The sequence below is a fragment of the Thalia democratica genome, chromosome 5 (genome assembly GCF_965202585.1).
Source record: "Thalia democratica chromosome 5, ktThaDemo2.hap1.1, whole genome shotgun sequence".
NCBI classification, from domain to species: domain Eukaryota; kingdom Metazoa; phylum Chordata; class Thaliacea; order Salpida; family Salpidae; genus Thalia; species Thalia democratica.
The window spans coordinates 76,399,307-76,427,003 of record NC_139169.1 but is presented as its reverse complement, the minus strand read 5'-3'; the positions used below and the strand labels follow the sequence as shown (position 1 = coordinate 76,427,003).

Genomic DNA, 27,697 nt, shown 5'->3' with positions numbered 1-27,697 from the left:
TAAGCGCACCAAAAAGCACGAATAAAAAATTATAAAAAAAATCAAAAATTATATTTAATTTTTAACCATGACGCTGAGGATTAAATTTATAGTATGATAAGAATGAAAGTTGAAATTGAAGGAATTTTCCAAAACTTAATAAATTTCATTACTTTTTCCAAAACTATCGAATTCCAGAATTTTTGGCAAATTATTGAATAAGTTTTATTAAATAGATGATAACAATTAATATTAGAATTAATGCCTACTCAAACTTTATTCAAGTACACACAAAAAAATCACGAAAAAAAAAAAAAAACAGATTATAAACATATATTAACTATATTTAATACTATTTATGAAATACAAAATTTAGATTATTAAATTTTTAATTTATTTTAATGTTTCATCATGATATTGAGGATGTCATCAGTTTTCGGGTCGAAACCCCTCGCTTTGTCACCGTGGATACTGCCTTCCGTGACAATCTGAATTATAAAAAAAATTAAACAAAAATCCTTGCAAAAGCAATTTTTTTTTTTTATTTAAAAACAATTTTAGTATAAGCAATAAAAACTTTAATAATTTGGGTAAGACATCTGTGACAGCTTGTTAATAAAAATCTACAATAACTAATATATTTATATTTTTAAAACTTATTTTAATCATTTTTTAATATATACATATTTTTTAATTAATTTTATAAATCTTTTAATCAGTTTACTTATAATTATTTTTAAAATACTATACGACCTTCCGTGACAAACTGTTAATTATAAAATATTTGCAATAATCCTTAGTTTTATTTATTTAATAACACCATTTAGTAGCAAAAGAACTTGTGGATATTTTACTTTTGTTTGGTAAAAATCAGAAATATTAACGCCCAAATTTAATTTGATTTTAATAACATCAGATTTTAGAGTTTATTTAAAATTTGCTGCAACTTTTTGTTTTGAAGAATTTTACAAAAAACAAATGACCATATATACTTTCAATATTCAAACATATTTTCATTTACTATCATTTAGTAAATAGCTTTTTATTATTTTTTTCAACAGAAAAAAATATAATACAAAATATTAAATAGACTCAGGGTTGCCACTCGTTTTTTCAAATTTTTTTCAGGTTTTCCGAATTTCTTCCAGGTTTTAAAAAGTACACATTTTTGGGTATATTTTTAGTTTTATGTTAATTTCTATTTAAGAAACTGTAATAAATAGTATAAAAATATTGAAAAGATACTGTAAAGTTACTTTAAATGTGTTTTTTAATAAAAAAAAGTTTTGATTATGACACAAAATCTTAATTATATGATAGATTTTTTGTGTCAAATCAAAATTTTACAACTGAAATTGTTAAAAATTCCAGGTTTTTCGATCAAAATTCCAGGTTTTTTTCAAAATTTCTCAAATTCCAGGTTTTTCCAGGTTATTTTTGTCTAAATTGTCAAATTCCAGGTTTCCAGGTAAAGTGGCATCCCTGATAGACTATACATTTTTATCTTTATTTAATTTTTAAAATTTATCACATTAATACTTATTGATTATATATAAATATTAACAATTTCCTTACCTGTTCTGCGTACCACTTTGGTGTCCAAGTGCATTCAACTGGATTGTACACTTCATTCAATGATAACCTTTTATTTTAATTATACATATTAAATAATATAATTTATCAGATGTGACATAACTATAAAATACAGCGAAATTCTAAAGATCAAAACTTTTCAGAACATCAAAACAATTGTTTTTAAAAGCAAGTGTTTTATTTTTTACAGTTTAACTATGAACAGCTCTAAAAAATGTGTAAAACGTTTTCGTGCACTACAGGGTTGCCAAAGGTTTTTTAGCAATCTTGCATTAGATAATGCAGAGCATTTCATGAGCAGCGAAACAGTACAGTCAATAATATATTTGCGTACAAAAACGTTGCTTTATACTTAAATAATAATTGTCACAGATACATTTGTAATAATGTAACAATTAAAAAAGCCCTGAAGAACCTTCTAGGTGAAACGGCGCTAGCTTGAATTGACAATTGTTGGATAAATTGTATTTAATATTTAAGCTTTTTATATTGAGCACTCTACTTCATATAGTTTTTTAATATTTGTAATAATATAACTGTATTTTTAAAACTTGTTTTTTTTGTTTTAGTTAAAATCCGCAAAATAGCTTACTTCTACCAATTTCTTGTAAATTCATTTACAATAATTCTTTTTTTAAAGCAGAAAAAACTATTAAAGGTTTCCTTTAAATCGTTATTAATATTTGAATAAATTCAAAAATAAATATTTAATTACCTTTGATATTAAACTATTTTTATTAAAATTTAGTCTAAATGAATTAGTGCAGTTTGCTTTTCAATTTTTTATGAAATTTATATCTTATTTCAAACAAACTAATTTACAATTTAATTTTTAAAGGACATTGGTTAAATTTTTGTTTGGAGTAAATTGTGTTAAGGGCATAAGGAGGTCCAACATTTTTTTTATTATAAAAAATAACATTGGCTCTTATTTCAAAGCTATAAGTATAAACTTTAAGATAGTTTTTACAAAACAAAAAATTTCAATTAAATTTTGAGATATAACAAGTTTTAAAAAAATTCCGACACAACCGACAGAATTGAAAACTTTTAAGGGCAATGTTTTCGGAATAAAAAGAAATCACTTAAAATCTATCTCTTCCTTCATTTTTAAAGAAATTTAATTCAAATTTTTAGCAAATGTACTTTACAATATTTTAAACAACTTGTAGGAAGCGGATATTTGAAAAAGAGTCATAAAAAAATTTATTACCAAAATAAAAAATATATTGTTTATTTTATATACATTTTTTTAACATAAACTCAAAAATCTGTTTCCTACAAGATGTTTAAAACTTATAAAAAATTACTTTTAAAAAGTTTGAAAACAATAACTCTAAAAATGAAAAAGATATATTTTTAGTGAAATAGTCTATTTTTGTCCTTTTAGTTTTCGCCTCTCATAAAGAACCTATTGAACGCATCGCTTATATCTCAAAAGTTACTTTGAATTTTAACAATCAGTAAAAACTAACAAGTAGCTTATCTAGTTATGTAAAAATTCAGGTTAAATTTGAAAAAATGAGTTTTACCCTCTCCTATGCCCTTAATGTGAAATATTATTTTCTTAAGCTTTTATCTTTTATAAACCTTAAACTTAATAAAAGTTTGCTGTAAATAGCTTAATTCAGTTTGATATTTTCTAATAATAATTTAAGTTTAAAACTTATTTTCTACTGAACATTTATCTTAATACTTATGACCAACTTTTCAAAATAACTCATGTTGAAATATTTTACTTTAGTTTACTTTTATTTTTAGTCCATGTTTATCAATTTACTAAATTATATTTTCAAACTTTATATTAAATTTGAAGTGAACCTTTTAAAGTAGTCCATGTTGAAGTCTCTGACTTTCCTCAAAGTCTTGTCGAGAGTGAAACCGGGTTGCCAGCTAGAAAACGGAGAATCGAAGCTGTCAAGTTGGTGCAAATCGAACAAGATCTGTTATTTTTATTAACTTTTATAATTTATTTATGTATTTGAAAATAAAGAATAGAAGCTGTCAAGTTGGTGCAAATCGAACAAGATCTGTTATTTTTATTAACTTTTATAATTTATTTATGTATTTGAAAATAAAGAATAGAAGCTGTCAAGTTGGTGCAAATCGAACAAGATCTGTTATATTGTTTATATATTTACATTCAATAAGATTACCAAGTTTACTATTTAACAATTTATTTATACATACTATAATTATTTATTTAGATATTTGAAAATGAAGAATCAAAACTGTCAGGTTCTTGTGAATCAGACAAAATCTGTAAAATCTTTTTTTATCACAAAAACTATACTAAAAAATTAAGTTAATAATTATATAACGAGTTTCATAAATCATCAGTTTTTAGCATGTATATAGTATAGTTATTTTCCTTAACTAAAAAAGAATGCTGAATTTACTGGGATGTAAAGAGCTTGTTTAAATAGACTTTAGCAAATTGTATATTTTATTCGCGACCGGTTTCGGTCGCAAGAGATTGCGACCTTTTCAAGCAAAAAATAAAATATGAAACTGCATATAACAATGTTAGTTATTACAATGTTAGCATGTATATAGTATAAATTAATAATAATAATAATTAAAACAAATTTTCATTTCACTTCTTCAGTTCTCAACATTGACACATTTAATTCAATCACGTTAATAATCATAACACACAATTAAAACTTAATCAAGTTTAAATTGGGCAACATACAGCTAATTTTTGAATAAAATAACTAAAATTGATTTATTATTTAGTTTTCATTCAACTCACTTCTTCAGTCCTCAACATGGAAACGTTCAATTCGATTACAAAATATTTTAAATAAATAAATCAAATTTTAAAATAATTAATAAATATTTTAAACTCACTTCTTCAGTTCTCAACATGGAAACATTCAACTCGATCACGGTGGTTCCCTGGTTTCTCGCCTGGTTCAAGTTGTCGACGTAAGCCTCCTCAATGGCGTAAAAGTAGTCCAACGGGAGCATTTTCTCGTAAGGCGACGCATCCGGGTCGTTTTGAACCCTCTCGTGAGCTTCTTCAGCTGGCATTTTCAGGTACAACACCACCTAGAGGATGGAAAAATTACAACTATTTTGCTTAAAACTTTTAGTATAACTAATTGTACTCAATTCGATTTTTTATTTTAAAGAGAATTAACTATACTTCTACAACTTTATTTATCTTATGATACTTTCAGGTACAACACCACCTAGAGGACAGAAAAAAAAACATTTGTAAAAATTTCTTTAAACACACTACCTGGAGATTTTTTTCAAGATTAAGTTTAACATTTTAATAAAATTTTATACAGTTACTTAAAAAAAAACATAAAGCAAATTTTTAAGTAATTGTACTGATACAATGTATAGATCGTAAAAATACTACATAAGCTTAATAAAAATATGTTTAATGTATACTATTCCTCTGCTGGCATTTTCTAGGACAACATCACCTAGTGGTTAAAAGTTATTAAGTTTAGAACTTTATGATTCAGATTTTATAGTTTAACATACTTTTAAACTGGTTACCATAGAAAAAACATGAGATGTATACACAAGTAATTACACTGTTTACAATTGGGACGGCTCATGCATGCACGAAGACATTTTTGCACGAGGGGTCAAACATGCACGAAGACATTTTTACATGAGGGGTCACTTTTGCACGAGAGTATAAAAAATAATAACTATCGTAATGCTTAGATTTCTTTCAAAATTTAACTAATGTAACAATGATACAAAAATTAATAAAAAAATACAGACCAAGGGTAAAGGGTAGCAGTGATAATAAAAAATTGTAACAATAAGAATAACAATACAATAAAGCAAAATAAAACTAATAAAAAAATTAAAAATAAGAAAAAATATAATAAAACCAAATAATTTTAACAAGAAAAAAAACCGACCAAGGGTTAGGGGTAACAGTGATATAAAAAAAAATAGTTAAAAAGCAAAAAAAAACAACTCTTGCAAAAGTATCTTTGTGCAAAAGTGACCTTTCGTGCATATCTGAGACCTACCCGTTTACAATACATCCATAAAAAAAATACCAATTATTCATCGACCGGAATTTTCAGGTATAGCACCACAAGTTTTAAAATAATATATTTTAGTTTTTTGTCTATGTCTTGGACTATAAGATAAATATTAAATGAAAAAAAAAGTACAAAATCTAAATTGTATAAGTACGGAGCCACCTAGGGGATAAACAGCTATTACTATAAAATTCTGATTTTATTTACAGGACAGTTGAGTTAGTCTAGGAAAGTATGAAAGTAAAAGAATGTACAAAAAAACACTAACTGAAATTTGTAAAAAATAATTAATACAAAAGTCTTGGTTTTGTATTAAAATTTTACTCAAATAAAAAAAAATATTAAGCAACATTAATAAAATACATTACTAACTGAGGACTTAAAAGATGCTGATTTGTTTAAAATAATTTATTGTGATAAAACTAAAATAACAATAATAGAAATTAAATATTAACAAATTTATTTTTATTACGGAACAAAGGAATTGAGGTCTTAATAGATGCTGGTTAATAAAGAAGAACTTATGTGTTAATATTTTTATAAATTAGTGTCACAATAATAAAAGAAAACAATTTATTGTGATAGTTTGTTTTAATAAAACGTTTAATATACATTATCAACCAGAGATCTTGGCAAATTGAAAAAAACTGAAGGTGAATTGATAAACTATTTTTAAACCAATAATTTTATAATAATTACAGTAATATATGAAAAAAAAACTATAACTTGAAGTCGAAGTAAATTCTGAATAATTGAGAAGAATTTTTTGTGCAGGTTAGGCCATGGTTTTTGAAAAATTTCTTTCGGATTTTTAAAACATACGTTTTTGGGTCTATTTATAATTTAAACTGTTTTAAACTGTAAAACTGTTTTAAATAAGTTTTTTAATGAAAAGAATTGATGAAAAAATATTTCTAAATAAGATAAATTTGTAGTGTCAAACCAAAATTTTACTACAACATGCAGAAATTCCAGGTTTTTCCAGGATTCCATGCTTTGTGGCCGCCCTATGTTATGGTAATAATCCATAATACAACAATTATTAATACCTAAATTTATTATTACTCGAAGTCTCAAAAAGTGTTGATTAATTTAGAAAAGTTTAATGTGAAAATGTTTTTAAAATCAAGTATATAACAAACTGAGGTCTCAACAAATGCTAATTTATTGAAAAAAACTTTTTGTTGCTTTATATATTAATTAAACAAAAAAACAACCTGAGGCCGAAAAAGATGCTAATTAATTGAGAAGAATTTATTGTGATGATACTTCTCAACTAAATTAAATATACATATATTTACAATAATCTAACCTGAGGTCTCAGCAAATGCTGATTTATTGAAAAGAACTTGTTGTGGTAATATTTTCATATGAAAGTAATAAATGTACAAATATAAATATCAACCTGAGGTTCTAACTAATGCTGATTAATTGAGAAGAACTTGTTGTGAATATTTTATATAAATAACATTAATATAACAATATCAACCTGAGGCCTCAAGAAATGTTGATTATTTAAGAAGAATTTGTTGTGAATATTTTTATATAAATTGAAATATACACAAAAATATCAACCTGAGGTCTCAAAAGATGCTGGTTTATTGAGAAGAACTTGTTGTGAATATTTTATATAAATAACATCAATATAACAATATCAACCTGAGGCCTCAAGAAATGTTGATTATTTAAGAAGAATTTGTTGTGAATATTTTTATATAAATTGAAATATACACAAAAATATCAACCTGAGGTCTCAGCAAATGCTGGTTTATGGAGAAGAATTTGTTGTGGTAGTACTTCTCGGCCATTCCGGTCTGGTCTCTCATCTCGGGCCGGTCGTGGAACCACCTCATTTTGCGTTGGGCTTCGGCAAACACCTCGTCAGAGTAGAAGTTGCGGACCATTGCTACTCCCTGTATATTGATTTTGTATATAAGATACATATATTTTGATATTCTTGAAGTTTGTTAATATAATAAAGAAAAATGTGCGAGAGAAACAGTTTCTAGAAACACTAGATAAAACAAGCCTATGATCATGGTCAGTTTATTTAATTTGAAAGAAGATAACTGTTTAAACACATTTTGTAAAAAAAATATATAAAGACAAGAAAGTTAAGTTTAAACATTCATTTATTAAATTTACTTTAACGTCTTTCACAATTATCACTGAGATTAACGACACAAATTCTTTAAAAAACCACTAAAACCAGGGGTTTCCCAACCAGGGGTGCTTGCACCCCTTGGGGATGCGAGGCAGCATTCCAGGGGGTGCAAGATGGCTTTTCATTTTTGTAAGATAAATAAGGAGATTTTCACTCTCTGATAAAGTTTATAAAGTACATTTTGTTATAAAAAAAAGTTGGCTCTAATTTTCTGAATAAATTAATTTTATTAATACGTCATAGAGCAAGAGCGCTTTTCTAGAAGTAAATTAATTTTACTAATTTTATTTAAAATATGTTAGTTTAAAATTAACATTTCAGTAAAGCTTTCTTAGAGTTTTACACCTGTGAATTTCAATCATTTATTCTTTAAATATTTTATTTTCTTAACTGGCCATTAATTGTTTAAAGCAGTTTATGAGCTAGCATCTGTTTTAATTGAAGTACTTAGATAACATTTAGAATCTTCAGCAGCTTTTTTATTAGCTGTTAAGAACAGGTTCTGTTAACTCTATTTTATTTATAATGTAATCTTTTATTAAGCTTAGTTGTGCAGAAAGTGGTGCTTAAAGATTTAACATCAGTAAATTGTAAAGTTTACAGCAATTACTGTATGTTTTACTATTTAAGAAAACCTGTTTTTAGCTTTTGTTTTCTACCTTATAAAAAACAGATAAAACTTGTTCGAATATAGTTTGTTATGTTTTTAAATTTCCAAGTATTTTCTTTTGTTAATATAGTACAATATTATAAAAACTAAAATACAAATTATTAATTAATGAAATCAATGATTTTATAATCAAATTATTAATAAACAGTTATAGCATATAAACTTAGGGGTGCGAGATCAAATTAAGAAACTTTAGGGGTGCGTGGCATCAAAAAGTTTGCGAACCACTGCACTAAACTAAACCAAACTAAAACACTAAACTTTAAAATATAAACTAGAAAACCTGTATGGTTAAAATCACTAGAAATGTTACTATAAAGTCAAACATCAAGAATCAACAAAATTAACTTTGCATGCAAAAATTATTTCAACAAACTTGACCTCATTATTGTCTGTTTTATAAAAAAGCCAAACGTAAGCCTTAATTGAAACAATATTTTTTACAACTTTTCAGGTTTTACCATTTAATGGTGTCTAGGCGTGCTACTAGTTTAAGGCCATAGGGGGGGTAAACCATGTCTTTTACAAGTTTATCTTATTTCAAAAAGTTTTTTCTAAGCTTGAAGATACTTTTTATCGTTCTAAAAAGTTCAAATTATTTTTGAGATATGACTAGTCAAAGTCGGGCCGCATAATAGGTTCCTTATGGAAAGGGAAAACTAAACAGCGAAAAAAGACTATTTTATTTAAAATCTATCTCCTCCTACATTTTTTAAGCAATCTTCTTCAAACTTTCACAATCTAATCTTTATACAATAACAAAAAAACGCTACTTTGGAACTAAAAAAAAAATTTGTAAAAATATTATTATTTTGAAAACCTTACTTTTGTCACTTTTTTTTAATTTTTATGATATTTTTTTTATTTTTTTACATTGTTTAAACTCTGAAGTATTTTTTTTCCTTTAAATATAAGGAACATTTCCTGAAAATTTGAAGAAGATTGCTTGAAAAATGAAGGAGGAGATAGATTTTTAGTGAATTTTTAAATTTCCGAGAAAATTGACCCCAAAAAATTTGCGGTCTATACCATTGTATCGGAAACTTTTTACAAAGAATAAATTATCTCGAAAGTTAAATGATATTTTTAAATTCTATAAAAACAGACTTGTAGTTCGGATTAAAAGCTTTTATATAAATGGCAAAGTTAATTTTGGTAAAAAAAAATGTCTAACCCCCCCTCTATGGCCTTAATTATTTACTTTATTATTTAGTTTGATTAAATTATTTTTTCGCAGTAATTGTTTTAAAATTATTTACTCCTCTACGCCCTTAAAACACAAATGAGATAAAAACTTATGTTAGAAAACATTTTTTTTACAATTTTATGTATTAGCAATGATAAAGCATCCCTCAATACTTTAGTTAAAAAATAATGCTGCTGAAAAATTAATCAAATATTTAAATAAAACCTATACCTGTCCGTAGTGAAGCAAATGAGCCAATGCATCTCCCATCTGAAGGTTTCTCATAGTCAGCATTTTGTACCTAGAAATATATTTTTTTATTTTAAACAAATACCAGTATATATATAAAAATAGATGATAAAACACAATAGCTACATAGCTGTCAAAAGCAACAATAACAGGCAAATATTTTATTCATGCTAATGAGTGCAAATATCTTCCCAGATTTAAAAAATCTCATTGACTCAGGGTTTTAAAGAGCAGCATTCAAATTTTTACAAATGGAAAATAACTTTTTACTTAATAAAATTTTTCTTTATTAGTCTTATAATTATTATCTGTAAACATAATAATAAATTATGAACCTCAGGTTAACTGTGTGTTCCCAATCATCTGGAGACTGGCAGAAGTAATCAATCGATGCAGCATTGCTTCTGTTTACCTAGAATATTTAATTAATTAAATCAATTTATTTAAGTATTTTGTTAGTTTATTTTCATAAAATGAGTAATAAATACTAGCAGCGTTGCATTTATTTAATTTTAATCTATAATTAATTATTTGAAAAATTATCTTTAGATAATGTACAATTTAACAAATAAACTTGTAAACAAGGGTTTCCTAGAGTGGGCGATATCGCAACAGCAAGTAAAGGGGTGAAAAAGTAAAACTAAGTAAGGAAAAATAAATGGTTAATTTGCTAGTAAAGGGGTGATATCTTATACAGAGACAATTATTTCTAAAATACGAAACCAATTAGTTAAAAATCTAATACAATACCAGGTTTCAACCATAGAGTTCATCAGCTACAAAAAATATTCAAACAAAATTTTCACAAAATAGTTTTCATTGACTAAAATAAAAGTTTTTATATTGCCAGTGAATCACGATCGTTCAAGATAACTAAATTTGAATTACTTAATTTAATTTTGTTTTAAAACAAAAATTTTATGCAATTGGTTTTTAAATTCTTACATAGTTTACAAGTAATAAAAAAATAAAATAACTTAAAATTTTAACAATTTTTTAATTATTTACATATACCAGTGAATCTTTTTTAAATTAAAGCCTTATTAAATTGGTTCTTAAAATTATTTTGTTTACTTACCAGTTTTGGCACTTTTAACTTAAACTTTAAAATTAAACAGTTGAAAATATAAACTTTAAGAAAATAAATTTACAAGGTTCATCATTTCAGAATTCATTACAATACCGGGTTCATCAGAAAAAGTTAATAGATTACTTAACTACTCTTATCAAAAATAAATCAATATTACCAGTGAATCGGGATTATTGAGTTCTCTTTCTTTCTGTTCCTGAGTTATCCTTCCAAATACATCGCACCTGTAAAAATACCGTTGAACTATTTGTATCAAACAATAATCAAAATCTCAATAATTTAAGCTTAATTTTGAGATGTAAATACTGTTAGAGTATTTTATAATTCCAACCCTAAAAATTAGTTCAAATGAGAGTAATATTTATGAAACTGGCAATTATTATTTATCTATTTTGCTTAATTTTAATACTAATGTGTGTGAGCTTTCTAAGAAACTGCTAATTTTTACATCATATTAAAACTAATTAAAAATGTTTACAAAAATTAAGTAGCCTTTTTGAAATAGAAAGCTATACAAAGTCTATAGATATGAACAAAGTATTTAAGACCAAACATGTAAAAACTGTAAGCTTTTATCCAATAGTGAAAATATTAATCAAAAAAGATAACTTATTAAGACTTTTGAAACCAAGTGTACAAAAGTAAAGCTATTTTTTAACATGGTTAATAGTAAAAAAATGCTAAAATTTTTTAATGTATAGACCGAGTAATTGACGTAAGTGTGAGTTTTTTTATCGTTTTTCGTTAAAGCCTTTCAGTATTTATTATAAACTGTAAGTAGTAGTTGAATATTACTACAAACCTGACTTTTCAAACTCTGAGGAAATTCAAAATTTAAAAAACTTTATAATTCTATTTGATACGTTAATGATCTCCATTGTCATTTTATGTTAATCTCAAAATGTTTTAGAATATATAATAAAAAAAAAATTACGGGTTAAAGTTGTTTATAAAAACTCAAAAATAATTAAAATTTTCAAAAAATATTGTTAAACTTTATATATATACATCAGTAAAAAAATAAAAATAAGTTGTTTTGAGTCATTTAAATATGATAGTAACTAAAATGTTAGCAGCACATTATTATACGAAACTAAAGTAACTCCTATGTTAGGGTAGGTGTCAAATATGCACGAAGGGACACTTTTGCACGTATTGATATTTTTGCAAGGTTTAAACTTTTTTTATCTAACACTTATTTTTTATGTATTTTTCTATTTCAATTTTTTTAATACCACTGTAAACCCCAAACCTTTTTCTAATTATTATCTTATACTTTATACATCTTTTTTTAACTATCACTGTAACGCCTAACCCTTGGTCTGTGTTTTTAAATTAACTATTATTTTTTATTTATTTACTTTTTACAATCAGTGTTACACCTAACCCTTACCCTAGGTTGGTATTTATTATTATTATTTCTTACTTTCGTGCAAAAACTGACACTCAGTGCATATTTCACCTGTCCCCCTGTGTGAATTGTAGCGGGGTTTAAACATATTATAACAATTAAATACATTTTAAAATAAATACAATATACATGGTTGCCACAGATCAAGCTGAGAAAAATTTCCTGACTTTTTACCAAAACTTTCCTGACATTTCTAAACCAAACTCTTAATTTAAACTTATTCTAAAATACATAATCTAACACTTAAAACTATATAAAGCTTTCAATCTAATTTTTATACAGTTTAAAACAACAGTTTTTTGCTGAATTCAATCATCAAACTTCCATTAAATCACTTGAACCATCTGTATATGATTGATGTTTGTAATAAACAGCTCTATCAGCAAAATATTTATATCATTACCTTATAAACACAGCTTGTTCATTATTATTCCAGCAAGATGTTTTCGAAATGTGGTCCAAGGCCTAAATTTATCATGTATGATAATTTTGTTCAGGCCATCTGACATGACTATGCTATTGCACTGTCAGGAAGCATTTTTTTCTTCAGCTCCGCCAGTTTGTTACACGAACTGGCTGAGTAATTGTGCTTGACAGTGTGTAATGCCCATAAAATTTCAGCGGTTGTGGTTTGTGACTTACTTACCAAACCTATTGATGGTAAGTGGCTTACACCACTGCTCTCACAACTTACCCCACTGTAGTTTAATCCAGCATTATAGAAAAATTATTGATTCGGTGAACTCCTGGCCTTTTATTTCTATGTCTAGCTCCATTCATATGTACAGTGAGTGCTTTTCTTCCCATATTTGACAGAGTACATGAATACTACTTGCATTTAAACTTTTTTGTATATATCACCGTTTCACTATGGAAGTGTACTTGCTACATATCATCAATACTAAAAAGCTCACAAAATCTGCTTGTACAAGTAGGGTACTTGTTCAATATGTCAAAAGAAAAATTTTGCAGTTTTATAAAGGATATTTTATTAATTTATACCAGATGAAGGCATCGGAAATTAAATAATTTTCTAAATTCCTAGGAAAATTTTGAATTTTTTTCTGACTTTAAAGGATTTTTAAATAACTTTTACTGGGTTTAGAAAATAAGGCTTTAGAAAATTTATTCTTTGAAGGCTTTAGAAAATAAGGAAACTTGTAAATTTAAACTGACAAATCTGACTTTTTTTTTTTTTTAATCAAATTCCTGACTATTCCTGACTTTTTTTCAAAACCCCTCATTTTTTCCTGACTTTTCCTGATTTTTGTCATTTAAAAACAATTTTCCTGACCATGTGGCAACCCTGAATATATATGAAACCAAAATATAAGTTACCTACTGTTTAAGTTGTAGTTGTGAACTTTTCTAACTATGCCTAAATTAACTATTTATCACATCAAGATTGTTAAAAAATTCAATTAAAAAATCCAGGTTTCTCCATGATTTTTGAACAAAATTAGAGGTTTTTCAAACTTTCTTAAATTAGAGGTTTTATGGCAACCCTGGATATAAAATATTAGTAAATAACATATTAAAACGATTATCTTTCAATATCAATAATGAATATAATTCATTTGCAATTAAAATGTATCTCACCTTCTGACTTGGTTATAATGGGGATCGGCGCATGCAACGTATTTCAAATCAAATTTTTCAGCCATGGCTTTGGCGAATGCTGCCTTTCCCACACCAATGTTTCCTATTAAACATAAAATATTATAACTCAAACATATTGAGTATACAGGTAAAAAATCGTAAACTTGGGAACAAATGACTAATGAGATGTATTACTTTTTTTAATAAAAAGTACGATACAATATCTTTGTTAACTACATGGAAAATTCTGCCTTTCCAACACTCATGTATTCTGCTAAATTTTATATTTTTAAAAACTAGGTTTAAAAATTGAAATACAGACATTAAGAATTTTCACATGTTTCCTCTTAGATATGATTTTTTTAATGTATTGTGTATAACACTAGAAAATACTTTACTTATACAAAAATAGTTTATTTTCAAACAACTTTGATGTATTACATTTTTTCTTACAATTTTCTGAAATGTTGTTTAATTTTAAGTACCTCATTTTCTCATAGGCATAAGTTAAACTGGAATAAAACCGTTCTAAAAAAAATTAACGGGTAATAATTGTAACAAAATTTGAAAAATAATTTTTTTGGTTTGCTTGTCATAAGAAACATATGCGTTTCAAATTATTTAAAATTATGTAAAACACTCTTATACATTTGAGTGCTTCTCAGTTATATGTTTTATAAGTAGCTTAGTTTTCAATTAATTATTAATAGTTTTCAATCAAGAGTTGAAAAGTAGAAAAATGAAAAATTTCTTTTATCTTACAGTTTTTAACCAGTTATAATCAAAGTTATTTACTTATTTTTTTAAAAACTACACTCAGAAAACTTTTTAATATTAAAACGCTTTTTCAAAATTAAGAGATTTTTCAATTTTAGACCTAACATTTTTATTTAATTTATTAAACAAAACACTTTTTAAAAGTATCTAGCATTTGAAAAAAAGGAGTAGATAATCTTTGTATTATCTTTTATAGTTCCTAAAAATTTAAAAATCGAACAATGGTGTTTGATATGTGCATTTAGGAAAAAAACTACTGCATCTCAAAAATTTAATTAAGGGCACAGGGAGATCCGATATATTTTTTACTAAAAACAACATTAGATCTTATATGAAAGCTTGAAGTACAAACTACAAGCCAGTTTTTATAGAATTAAAAAAATTCGATTTAAGTTTTGAGACATTGTAATTTTTATAAAAACGTATTGACCAAAAACTTTTTGGGGTCTAAATTCTTGGAAATTTAAAAAATCACTAAAAATCTATTTTCTTCTTCATTTTTTGAGCTAGAGACCTTAAACTTTCAGGAAAGCTTCCTTTTATAAGTTAAAAGACTTGGAAAGTTGCGATTTTTAAAATATTAAAAAGTAAAATTTTATATTAAAAAAAATTGGTGGTTTGTTTAACAAAAACTTTGTTTTTATAAAACTAAAAAAAAATGCAGCATTTAATATTTCAAAAATTTAATAACAGACTTTCTGTGAAAATTTAAAGAATATTGCTTAAAAAGTGAAGAAGTAGATAGTTTTATAGTGAAATAGTCTTTTTTACGCTTTTAGTTTGCGCCTTCCATTAGAAACCTATTAAGGTCACTGACTTTGATCGCTCATATCTCAAAAATTACTTTGAATTTTTTCAAGCTATTAAAAATATCTGAAGGCTCAGATAAAACTCTATAAAATAAGATCAACTTGTAAAAATCAAGGTTGACCCCTATGATCTTTACTCCTGTTAAAGCAACTTACACGTCATGCTTTAAGACTGTATATAAATAATAACTTATTTTTAACTGCCTTAGTCCCAAAATACCTTAATATTTGACACCAATGTTGCCTGTTTTAATTTTTATATTACTATTTGTTAGTTTTCAATAAATTTTGTCAGTTAATAAAGTTTTAGTACATAAAACAGATGTCAAATATTTTTATTTTTGTAAATTTTTCAACGTTTTCTAAATTTATTCCAGGATATTATTTACAAGTTAACTTGTCCCTTTTTTGTACAAGATTAAAAAAAATTAACTATTTAAATTTAATGAAAAAAATTCCATTTCAACCTGTATTAATATTTAGAATCAAGTTCTTAGAGTCCTTGATGTTAGATTGTTTTGACTGCATAGATATTAAAGTAACAATTTGAAGTAAGATTTAAAGTTTGCTTATTAAGAACTAAAATATGGTTTATAAAAAATCGCAATTTATTAAAATTACATTAAATATAAAACAACAACAAAAATATTTTCAATTAGTAAACAACCAAGTAGGCCTTATTGTTAAAACAACTAAATGAGTATAGATATTACAAAACTCTATTACATAACATTTTTTATCAAAACTCAACATCTCTATTTTAAAGAAAAAAATTAAGATATGTTTAGATTTTATGTAAAAGTCATTACAAATTAAGTTCATATGTTAATATTTTAAAACTTTAAAAGTCAAAAATTTAATTAAATGCATTCGTAAAAACATATGAACCAAAACTATACATTATATTTCAACAGTGGTCTTCAACCTTTTTAAAAACTGTGCACACTAAAATACTTGAAAAAAAAAATTGTGCCTATAAAAAATGTAATTATTACTATAAAATACTAGTTTTTATTTTTTGAGTGCCAAAGTATATAAATGACTGTTTAAGAACTGTTATTTTATGTTGTAACTAGCACTTTCCCATAGAAAAAGACAAAAAAACGTTATCTATAAAACATTTTTTTACCTTACTAAGATTTCTGTGCACAGTAAAAAAATTCTATAATGCAGTGGTCTTCAAAGTGTGAATAGGTGCACACTTTGAAGACCACTGCATTATACAATATTAAAATGTTATCAATATAGCTGCAAACAAAAAAAGTATTCGAAATATTAGAACTCTAATGAAACTTAAATCATATTTTCAGAAGTTGTTTAATGAAATTTAATTTTTTGGTCAGAAAATAGACATTTTAAAATTAAATTATTTAAACCTTAATTAATTCAAACTATCAAAAAAACAAATATCTTTTAAACTTAGTTCCTAATTTTTTTTTTTTAAATGTAGTTTAAAACTTAAAATATACTTTGCAACTTAAATTTTACTAACTTATAAAATAATAATAACACATTATGTTTAAAGATTTATAATTCAAATCAAGCATTTTCTTAGTAAAACAAATTTTTAAATGAAAACATACAATTTTTTCTAACTTAATACTACAGCTTTTACTAATTTTCTACACCAATATTTTTGAGAAACTTTTAATTCTAAATAAATTTTTATTAATAAAATGTAAAACAAAAATTTTACTTTGTCTGAAGTACAGAAAACTTTCTTGAAAAAAAAAATGTGTAGTAGCTAATATATATGAAGAGCACCAACTACATTTAAACTATAGCATTATACAACCAACTGTTTTAAATTTTTTTTCAGCTATTTTGGATTTAAAATATATTTATTTAACACACAATAAAATTTTTTGCAGGTAGTGCAACTTTTTCTTTCTATTTGCTTTTTAAAATTAATTTCTAGTACAGAAAAAATAGGTTGAAAAAATTTAATTTAGATTTTTAATAAAGGGCAAAAGGGGTAAATTATTTCGAATTTTTAAATATGTAAAAAGCATTATGCAGCTTAGTAAAAACTATATAAAATAAGACCAAATTGTCAAAAAAGTTTTTACCTCCTTATGCCCTTAACCAGATGACTGCATTTTACTGCATAAACTTTTTTTAAATCGATTTAAGTAATGAGATTACTATTTTTTTAATAAACAAAAATTAGAGAACTTTTGTTTTAACAGAGGTTTATTTTGAATTTATAGAATAATCTATATAACAGTTTGTAAATTATCAATAAACAAATGTTTTTAAACTAGCTTTTCAAAATTTTCATCAAAAAAAACTACAGTCCAAGTAATTATACAAAATAATTATAAACCAACACATAACTTTTCAAAAAATCTTAAACTTAAAAAATGGTTTTTAAATTAAATTGTGTATAAGCTAACTTTTGCTGTATAAAACAAACATCAACTCATTCTCAATACCAATATGCATTGATTTGCTAAATTTGTTGACTTAATATTATAGTACTTAAATTGTTTATTAAAACATTAAAACCACAAGTTTTCTTAAACAATGTAAAAAATAACTTATCAATTCAAATTGAATAAAATGTTTATAGTAAGAAAAACATTTTAATACATAAACTGTTCTAATTCTATGATATCTTTTGTGGTACAAAACAAACTTCAACTCACCTTCAATGCAAAAGATCTTGCTGAACTTGTCATTGATGAGATCTGAGGGCTTGAAAGTGTAGAACATCCTGTCCAGCAATCCCCCTGCCCCCTTGACCTCAGCTACCTCGCTTGAGTAGCTCTTGTTGCATGACAGTTTTGCTGCGGAAGCTTTTAAAAGGTTCTGCCTGCCCGCATTTTGAGCGGCAACGGTCGAAGTGGAAGATGTTACGAGCTTTTTGAACATGTTTTATTTTATTTCATTCTACTGAAAACAAATTTTTTGTCAATTGAAACAAATACTAAAACATCTTATATGTGAACACTTTTTTCAAGTAAATTGTATATCAATTTTCAAAGTTTAAACAAGTAAAATATATCTTTTTTTAATTTTAAAGGTTATAATACCAATGGTGTGCACACGGACTATTTAAAAAATATATATACTCAAGAATTCTATTTTAGATTATATAAAAATTAAAATATTGTTTAACTAAACCATAGTGTTTTTACAAACTACTTACATATTGTAAAACTTTCATTTTATAAAATAAAAAAAAAAAAAAAACACAAAGTTATTAAATTATTTTTTCATCAAGGGCATAAGGGGGTTAAAACTCTTTCACAATTTAATCTTATTTTATCTAGTTTTTACAAAGCTACAAGATGCTTTTTACAGATTTAAAAAATTCAAAACAACTTTTAAGATGTAGCTGGTTAAAGTCGGAGGCAACAATAGGTTCCTTATGGGAGGCGCCAACTAAAACGGCAAATACCTAGAAATCGCTAAAAATATATCTCCCCCTAGTCTATTTTTGCAGCTTTAGTTTGTGCCTCCCATAAGGAACCTATTGTTGCCTCCAACTTTGATCGGCTGTATCTCAAAAATTATTTGAGTTTTTAAAATCTGTAAAAAGCATCTTGTAGCTTAGTAAAAACTGTATAAAATAAGTCCAACCCCCCAGGTCAAATATAATTATTACTATTACATTGTTAATCACATGGTTGCCACTCATCAAGCTAAGAAAATTTTCCTGACTTTTTCCTGACTTTTTACCAAAATTTTCCTGACTTTTCTAAATCAAGCTCTTAAATTAAACTTATTCTAAAATACATAATCTAACACTTTAAACTATATAAAGCTTCCAATCTAACTTTAATACAGGTTATAAACAATAGTTTTTTGCTGAATTCTATCATCAAACTTCCAGTACATCACTTCAACCATCTGTGTATGATTGATGTTTGTAATAAACAGTCCTATCAGAAAAAAACTTGTATTACAGGGTTGCCACTCTTTGAGCCAAAAAATATTCCCTGAGTTACCAAAAATTTCCCTGAGTAACCTTAAATTTCCCTGAGTTTCCCTGAGTATTTTTCAAATCTTAAAAAAAAAAAAATTCTCTTCTAACACAAGTTACTAATACCTCATTCTCATTTTTCTTCTTTAATAATAAAAGGAAGGTTGTATGTGTATGCTTCTGCATTAAATTTATGAAAAATATGTTTTAAAAAACTCAATCTTAAAAAGTTTAAACCAATTAAAAATTAAAAACTAAATTTTTGCACAACTTTGTGTAAACTTGTTAGTTAACTTTCTACATAAAAGAATAAAGTTTAACTTGTTTGACATTTTAATTGACAAAATTTAATTATACTATAATAATAATTTCACATGAAGAACTCACTTAAATGCATACATATAATAATGAATAGTTAACAACAACTTTCATTTTTCTAAACTGTTTGATTTTACTTAAGTAAATACAAATTTAAAACTTATAAAAACTACAATGTTAATACTAAGAATATTGAAGAACTAGCCGCAAGGCTAAAAAAATTCTAAATAACCACTTAAATAATAAAAATTACTACTTTTAAACAAAATATTGAAACTGGATTAACTAAACTTCATTCTAGATCTAGAAAAAAATTTCCCTGAGATTTTCAAAAACTTCCCTGAAATTTAGAGAAAAAATCAAAACTTCCCTGAGTTTCCCTGAGTTAAAAGAAAAATGCCAAAATTCCCTGAGTTTCCCTGAGATTTTCTACAGTTTGAAAATTCCCTGAGATTTCCTGAGTTCCCTGAGTTCCCTGAGTGTGTGGCAACCCTGGTATTATTACCTTATAAACACAGCTTGTCTGAAAAAAGAAACATTTTTTTAGCAAATCCTAGCATAAATGTATCTAGATAAACAAGAGACATATAAGGAACATTTTGCAGTTTATTAAAGGATATTTTACTAATTTATACCAGCTGAAGGCATTGGAAATAAAATTAAATATTTTTGTAAATTTTTAGGAAAATTTTGGAATTTTTTTCTGACTTTAAAGGACATTTAATTAACTTTTACCAGTTGAAGGCTTTGGATAACAAGGAATTTTGTTAATTTAAACTGACAAAATCTGAATTTTTTTTTAATCAATTTTCCTGACTTTTTTTCAAAACCCCCCATTTTTTCCTGACTTTTGCAATTTTTTCAAATTTTTCCTGACTTTTCCTGATTTCCTGACTTTTCCTGACCGAGTGGCAACCCTGTAATCAACTTATTAATTGATAATTATTAATCATAAGTTATTAATTAAACATTATATAATAACTAAGAGATAATGCAGTTCTGCTAAATTTGATAAAATAAATAACATTTTAATTTGAGTATAATTTTTTTGTTCAATACTTATTTCTTATTCAATATAAATTCTGTTATTTTACATATAAAAGTTTAGAAAATGCAGGAGCAAAGGTTTTTAAATGATTTCAAAACTTCAGGTTATTTTTGCCTCAAACTTTTCAGATTGATCCAGGATTCTAAGTTAAATGGCTACCCTGAAATCAATTTCAAAATTAAAGATTTCATTAAAAATAAAAACATTTCGAAGACATAAAAATAAGCATGAATTTTTTGAAAACCTTTAAACAAGTCTGATCCAGATAGTGTTCAGATCGGAGGTTTATAAACAAAAGTTTTGCTTGGGAAAACTGCTTCATGTTTAAAGTTAAATATTGCATCACCTGTTCCAAAGTTTAAGGCAAAAAACAGTACAGTTGATGACTTAACTATTTATTTTAAAGCTACAGTTCTTCAAGAATTCAAAAATATTTATTCATGTGAACATTGATACTCCAAAACAATTTGTTTTAAATAAATAAACAGATTTTGGACCAGAATATAACTACATTTAGGTCAGAGGTCCAGCCTAAGCAGGAAGAGTCAATGGCCCAATACTAGAAAAACATTTTAAATCAGTCAATAAACTTGATTTTAATAACTTATTTGTATTTGTGTCAACCACTTCTTGCAATATAAACTCAGACCCCTTCTAAATTAGGAATCATTTTAATCAACACTTTAATTAATTGAGCTCATAAATAAGTTAGTAGGTTTAGGTTTTGATAAAAGAGAAAACAAAACTGTTTGACTTTTTGTTGAATGAGTTTCAGTTTTGTGAATTTCCAATAACATTTGACAGCTAAACAAATTGACTTTTTGGATTTTTAGCTTCAGCGTTACATGTAACAAACAGTATTATTTACTAAATTCCCATAATTTACAAAATGTCACAACTTAGCTGTTCTACTCTTTTTATACAACTTTAAAAACTCGCACAACTTTTTTTATCATTAACTCTTGAGGAATGAATTGTTCTTTGTTTAATTACTGTTTTTATTTTCTAAAAGGTAGTAATTTAGTGGTAAAACATGAACTTACTTCAATAAGCAACAGAAATATAACTGACGGTAAAAACTAATTAAAAAATTATTTTTCAAATATGTAGTATCCTATATAATGATATTACTTTTTTTAATTGTGTTTAGTTGTAAAGGTTTCAATTTTCGACTGATTTTTAGCATTTTCTGTCTAATTGTTACTACTTTGTAAGTTGTAAAGTAGTATAAGTAAAGAGTTTGATACTAATAGAATCTGCAAAGCCTAAATAAGTAATTCAAGAAAAAATGCGGTACAAACTAAACAAAAAACTATTGATAATTAAATTTTCAACGGTTTTTATTTCTTTTGTACATACTTAATTTTTTTTTTAATTATTGATATGTTTTTTGATTGGTACAAAAACATCTAACTCGTTCTACTACAACGATAAACGTTTTATGAAGTCTAAGTAAGTATTCATATTACATTTAATTAACAGTGTAAAAAATATTATAAAATAGTAAAAGACTTTCCTACAAATAAGAAAAGTATCGTTAGTTTTATGTGTTTTAAAATACAAACCATTTTGTCGTGTATATTTACAAAAAATAGCGACTCTACATCAATGCTTCTTAAGTGTCAACTAGCGGATTTCAAACTTAAAACGTACAATTATAATACTTTTCAATGCTGTCAATATTATATCTAAGTAGGGGTCCAAAACCAAATTATCTAGTTTAAACGTCGTAGCTTATCTTTACAATGTGATTTTTTAGCAATAAGCTTTTTTATAAACTTGAGATTGTTTAAAATAACTACAGATGCTATTGATACTATTTGTACTGTTTTGTGTTGCTAGGAACTTTTTAAGTTATATTTTTTTATTAAAAGAATTTAAAACCCGTCCAATATAAAATGTTGGACAATACCACAATATATTTATACGTTGATGTCAAGCTACAAAACAACTCTGATGAATAAATAATAATAATCAAAAAAAAAAAAGTAAAAACTGCTGAGGAGTCAGGAATGTTAAATTAGACGATAAAAAAGTTTATAACTAAGTTTGAAAGTAAAAAAAAACAACTACAGCTCTTAGAAGTAGTTTTACTTTTTAAAATCAATATACATTGTCCTGGACAAGACGTTAAAAAGAATCCAAGTTTAGTGCCACTCTAGAATCGAAAAATTTTTTGGTGCACCAGGTCCTAGGACAAAACATTTTTAGCATTTCTTGTCGCTCAATAAGCAATGCTTTAAAAACTGTAAAAAATAAGAAAATACAACAATTTAACAAATATTCACTGTAATAAGGTTTTATGGGTTTTGAACTGTAAACCATATTTTTAGAGCGCGAAGAAGCAGACATTAATTATAGAAGGAGATAAAAATTATATAAAGAGTTCTAACATTTGCTTCTGCAAACAGCAAATTGTTAACTCAGATTGATAGATGACTTTCTCGTTATTAGATTCAAATAAAAAAGTGTCGACCAAGAAATATATTTAGAACAATCAAATATAAACAAATAAACTAGTGTTTAAAAAGATTCAATTAGACTTTATTCAAATATAACTACTACGGACAAACTATTTAGATGCTTGTAAATGTATAAAGTTTATATAAACATAAAAAAAAATACAAAAACCTGAAAATTTTAAATACTTAACGACTATATTAAAATTAAAAAACGTTATAGATAACAAAAATATTCTCTATCCTTTTTTGAATAAACTATTTACATTTTTTTTTATATTAATACTTCACATTTTTACAAACATTTAAACAGAGTAATACTTTTCTTTAAACAAAGCATTGGTGTAGAGCCACTATGTTTCTAATATAAAAAGGTTTTGCTTTAGACAAAAAAATGTTTTTATGGTTATTATAAATAATAATTAAGCTTAATGATTAAAAGATTATATAGTTAAAACATAGTCTTGCAATAGACAAGACGTTAAAAGGTATCCAAGCGGTGTACGCCTCGATAATAAAAAGGTTCTCTGTGCACCAGGTATAAAGACCAAACATTTTTAGCGTTTTTTTTTGTTGTTCAATAATCTATATGTGTTGTTATCTAAAGACAAGAAAACAAGTTTATTAGTGTTTAAATCTTACTTTAAACTATAATATTAATAGGAATCAAGGTATAAAATTTTATTTTATTGTATAACCTTTCTAATTGTTATTAGATAAAGAACATATATTTAGAGGAAGACTAAAAAATCATTGTAGACATTTGTAGTGTTTTTTAATAAATAAAGCTTGAGTTTTTTCTAATTATAGTAGAAGGTAAATTTCTATCCTAGTAAAATATAAACTTTTTATATTTTATGGAGAGACTTTTTATATTTTAAACTTTTGTTTGGTATTCGTTAAGAAAAACTAATTATTTATAAAAGAAAGTTTCATTATACTATACCAGTACAAACATTTATTTTTTAGTTTTGTACTTTGAGCAATTTAGCATACTGATTATGACGTAGCTTCGTAAATTGTAAAGTACTTATTTTATTTTTGAACTCTACCTGACCTTGTATGATTTGTTTTTATAAGATTTTACTTAAAAAAAGGAAAAACAAAACGATAACTAAGTCTTAAGACAAGAGAAAAACAACTAAAACAAAATAACACTTTAAATTTGTTGATTACGATGTATGATAAGGACAATCTTGTTTATAAAATTTTTATCTGGTGTAATTTTTCGTGATAAAACTAAGAAAATTGAAAATAATATATATATATATATATACATATATTACTATTAATTCTTTGTTTCTAGTAGTTGTTGAAGTCTTTAATTATTTATTTTACTTAGTACTTCGTCTCTATTTAAAGTAATAAATAATCTAAAAATTTTTCTAATAGAGCAATTTTTTTAAATCAGATTCACAAAGTTTTTATTTGTATATGTTTTTATCAATTATATTTTACATTCCTAGTAAGATAGTTATTTAGAGAATATTTTACATTTGTCTTACAACTAACGGTTCTTGTTTTGTTGTTGAAATTAAAACTTTTTAATTTTATACTTTGTTTAAAATAACACCCAATCTTTTTTTTTTTAACCGTGCAATTACTGTAAATTCACTCATATTAGACTTGAATAAAATATATCCCAAGTTTAAATGCGTACTTAAAATATATACTAATCTTAACTGTACTTACAGATTAAAATTCATAATTAAAGCTTTTAAACAACTTACACAAAAATTCGTTAAAAAAGGTTTAAACAATTTTAAAAATCATAAATCATCATTGTTATAAGTTTTTTAAACTACAGTTTTGAAAAAAATCGAATAAATTTTTATTCAATTACGTGAAAAACCTGTCAAAATCATTGTTGTTAAAACAATTAAAAAACCACAAGAAAACTTAAACAGCTTTAAAATACTACTTAATTCTTTTGCTTTTCCAATTTAGCATTGTTATAATGAAAAAATTGAAAAAAAAAACGTTACAATTTAGTTACTAAATTTGTTTGTATTTGATAACAACATTTCTTATTTTGTTAGACTATGAGTAGTTCTAAAAAAAGTTTTTTATGAATTTTTTTTGTTCGAATTAGTTAATTCATATTCATACTAAAGCTTATGAAACTATAGGTATAAAGAATTCGCAAAAACTTATAGTTTTGAAACTAAGATGTAAATACACATTATCTAGTTGTAATTAACAAAAGTATGATTTTATATACTATTCGAAATTCGAAAACAACAATTAGTTTTATTGTTTTAAAAAGTTTCAGTTTATTGCTTTATCAATTTAAATTGAAAAAAAACTCGTATTTTCGTTTTGCAAATACTATTGTTGGAATTCATTACTATACTCATATAACAGTTGTCCAGTCTAAATTCTTTAAAATAAAAACCCACTAGAAAGTGCTTATGTGGACAAATCAAACATTTAAAAAATTAAATATAAATACTATAAACAAGATATAAAACTTATTTATATTCAAAATTTTGTATTAATAGATGAAAAATTTACTAAAAGACTGCGTTATATTTTTACGTAGTTTATTGTTGCATGTTAAAAAGATTAAAATGTTGATAATCTACGTGATAAAATGAAGTAACTGAATTCAACAATAAATCGAATTGTTTGAACTATTTGGATAACTCTGTGGTCTCAAAAGTTTCCTTAGTTTAGTAGTCTACTTACTTAAATAAAAACTTTTTTGAAATTTCTCCTAATAACATAGATTAATTAACTTAGCAAATTAATATTAAACACCAAAGATTACCGCGTTTTTAATAACATAGTTTTATAAATTTAAAAATGTATCATTTTTTCAACAAATTCTTTTAATCTAAAATGTTATCTGAAAGTTGTTGAAAAATATCAAAATTTTATGAAACATTTGAAAAATTTGGTGTTTTAGCTTCACAGTTTTTAATTTTAAATTAACACAAATTGATTTATAAGTACACTGGTACAACTTTGGAGAATTTTAATTACTAATTTTACTGTATTGTGACTGTTTAACGTTTTTAATAAAAATTTTAAAACTTTGCGGTCAAAATAGATCGATAAGTGTATATGTTTCCCACGATATGTTTATATAAGTGCTCGCATTGTAATAAATCAAAATATTAAAATGCTATGTAGTGTATAAAAAATTAGGTGTTGATAAATCATGTTTGTTTAGTTTTGGTGAATAAGTGTTTTGTATTGCAGGAGTAGAACAGTTGGTTGAAAGTTTTAAAATATTGAGATCTATCATTAAAAAAACAAGATAAGGTGTTAGATAAAGCAAGTAAATATCACGTGTTTTTAGATAAACATAAATCGAAAACAGTTTTGTTATTGTTTTATTTTTTTGTTTTTTAAGCAAGTTATATTTTAGCACCTTAGCTTTTGTGTTTATGTTTGTAGTTAACGTTTTTCCACAGCTTTATTGAAAAAATACAAGTTTTGATAATTATTTAAATAACTCTCGTCATATACTTTGGAACATGAAAAAAAAAGAACAGAACAATTCTATTTTGTTGAATGGAAAAATAAAACAACAGAAGTTAGAACAAATGTTTTGTATATTTTAAAATATTAAGTTAAAAATTTTAATTAAGTTCGTGCACCCTATTTTATATTTCTTATAGTTATCTTAAAAGTCACATTTTTGTACCAACTTGGCGTGTTATTAGAGCTTTTAAAAAAACAAATAAATAAAAAATACAAAGTAATAACAAAGTAATTTCATTTTATTTAATTCCAAAAGAAAAACTATACAAATCAATTAATCTGTATAATATATTTTAAGTAAAATAAGAAAGTTTTTGATTCATAGAATTAAAAAATATATATAAAAAGCAACTAAACTGATTGTTTCAAATATTCAATTAGTGTAGCTCAACACAGACTACCAATATTTAAAAACAAAACAATTAGGAGCAATTCATATAAGTATTATAAATATTAAGTTGTAATGTAACGGTTATTAGAACGTTTCTTAAAAATTAATTTTGAACAAATAAAAGTTAAAATAGTTTTAGTTTATAAAATTGCAAAAGAAAACAGTAAGAACAATTATTTCAAATGTTTAGTTGAACCGAAATTTCGAATGAATTAAACTGAACAACTTTATTTTATAGAATTACAAAAGGAACAAACAACAGAATTAAACTAAATGTTCAATTTGAAAAAATATTTAATTCGTGCACCGCAACAAAAATTATTAGTCAAGTTCGAAAAGCAAGGTGTAGTTACGTCACAATCAAACGATGAATTATTGAAATTTAACACGTTTTTTAAAACACGTTAAATAACAAACGGTGTTTGTTTTGTGAAAATTTCTAAATACTTTTTGAAGATGCTTCATTACACGTGTACTTTTTTTAAGTTTTTTTTTGTTAGTTTTCTAACTAATTC

The 27,697-nt window shown here is 25.0% G+C and overlaps 1 protein-coding gene across 1 annotated transcript; it reads right to left on the bottom strand.

The window, feature by feature from the left end:
* Positions 1 to 241: 241 nt before the first annotated feature.
* Positions 242 to 18,440, bottom strand: LOC145835805 (NADH dehydrogenase [ubiquinone] 1 alpha subcomplex subunit 10, mitochondrial-like). Its single transcript, XM_082943524.1, has 10 exons — positions 18,198 to 18,440; positions 13,964 to 14,066; positions 11,111 to 11,177; positions 10,199 to 10,275; positions 9,846 to 9,915; positions 7,340 to 7,507; positions 4,426 to 4,626; positions 3,394 to 3,515; positions 1,555 to 1,621; positions 242 to 467 (listed from the first exon to the last, which is right to left on the bottom strand). Exons 1-10 carry the CDS (start codon positions 18,421 to 18,423, stop codon positions 378 to 380), a joined length of 1,191 nt encoding a protein of 396 aa, XP_082799650.1. The 5' UTR covers positions 18,424 to 18,440; the 3' UTR covers positions 242 to 377.
* Between the last annotated feature and the right edge of the window lie 9,257 nt (positions 18,441 to 27,697).